The sequence below is a fragment of the Gavialis gangeticus genome, unplaced genomic scaffold (assembly GCF_001723915.1).
Source record: "Gavialis gangeticus isolate Ggan-Ray unplaced genomic scaffold, GavGan_comp1, whole genome shotgun sequence".
Lineage (NCBI taxonomy): Eukaryota > Metazoa > Chordata > Crocodylia > Gavialidae > Gavialis > Gavialis gangeticus.
In genome coordinates, this window is record NW_017729034.1 from 14,937,148 (window position 1) to 14,938,573 (window position 1,426).

The window sequence follows — 1,426 nt, forward strand, 5'->3', positions numbered from 1 at the left end:
ACCCTCTACCAGTTGCCTATGGACCCATTTGGGAATTTTCCCACAGAATGGGTTATTTTGGAGTTAAAAAAGCTGAACTGAAACTGTTCATGGCAAGACTGAGTTTCAATGAATTGCCCAAAGTAAAACATTTTTGAAGTGGGTGGGGTGGGGGGCAATGTTGGCATTGTTAATAAATCCCACTTTTGACATTCTTAAATGATAAGCTTCATTTTTGGTTTAAAATGCCCTTTTCCCAAAATTTAAATTAATTTACATATTTAAAAGTTATGAAAATAAGTCAAAATGAAAAATGAAACATCTTAATTGAGGCTATCCAAGATTTTTTCCTCAGATAATCAGTTCCCAGGTAGTTTTGAGAGTTTTATGCTTTCCATCCCAGGTTAAGACAGAAAAAAAAAATCAAGCTCTTGAAAGGACAACAAAACCACTTCCTGCCCAGCTCTAACAGCAAATACTTCCCCCCACAACTTACCTCTCGAGCTTGCTAGTTGTTCCAGAGTCTTTGATAGGTTTAAGTTCTGGGCTTGCAGAAGCTCCAGCTGCTGCGTGAGGTTTTCTTGCATTTCTGTTTCACTCATTAGGTGGGACACCTGAGTAACTTCAATTCACAATACAACTAGAATGAAATTGTTCCATTTAATATTCAAGTGAACTATATCACACACAACTGCATCTATTTTGAATTCTGTCATCAAGAAAGTCACCTATTATTGCCCCTGAAATTGCTTCACTCTTCAGAAATGTAGGAGAATGAAGCCAGATGGGTTTGAGCTGAGTAGGCATGGCCTGTGATCAAATACAGGGAAACTGAGGAAGAAAGATCAAGTGATTGCCCAAGGTCACAGAGCAAGGAATAATTTTGAGCTTCCCTCACCCTCAAAGCTAAATCGTCCCTGTTCAGTGTATTCCAAACATTTTTATATTATTAACATTAAAACTTCCTGCTAATACTTACACTTGACAACTAGGACACCAGCTGTTGCCATGAAACCCATGCAAAAGAACCCAAGGATCACTGCCACAATTCGCCAATAAGGAGATGGAGTTGGAGCATCTAAGATAAATAATAAAGAAGGCAATAGACAAAAATATGGATACTTTTAGTTCTCTGACTGAAAGTAGTCCTAATCTAATGGTTATGCAGTGATCCTCAAACTATATTAAATGAGTGTCAGGATTTCAGTTAATTTCATAGGAATATTTTACTAAAGCTGCCATCATAATTTTGTTACATAGTAACAGTCCCACCCTCCATTAGTAGACAAAGGGTAGATGAAGGTATTTGGGCAGGTTAAGGGGAGGTTAGATCACATTTAACATGGCCACTTGATCTAACCTAGTTTGCCTAGGTACAGTCCTTACACTTAGATCCCTAGTTAAATTGATCTAAATGTGAAGTATACAGAAGTTCCAGGAACTGTAG

At 37.7% G+C, this 1,426-nt stretch overlaps 1 protein-coding gene across 1 annotated transcript in view; it reads right to left on the reverse strand.

The window, feature by feature from the left end:
- Positions 1 to 1,426, reverse strand: part of LOC109304584 (C-type lectin domain family 1 member A-like) — a 7,242-nt gene extending 5,816 nt beyond the window's left edge. The window contains exons 1-2 of the mRNA XM_019527268.1: positions 959 to 1,426; positions 476 to 601 (exon numbers count right to left, since the gene is read on the reverse strand). Of these exons, the coding sequence (XP_019382813.1) occupies positions 476 to 601; positions 959 to 998 (166 nt within the window). The 5' untranslated portion in view covers positions 999 to 1,426. The remainder of the gene's footprint in view (positions 1 to 475; positions 602 to 958) is intronic.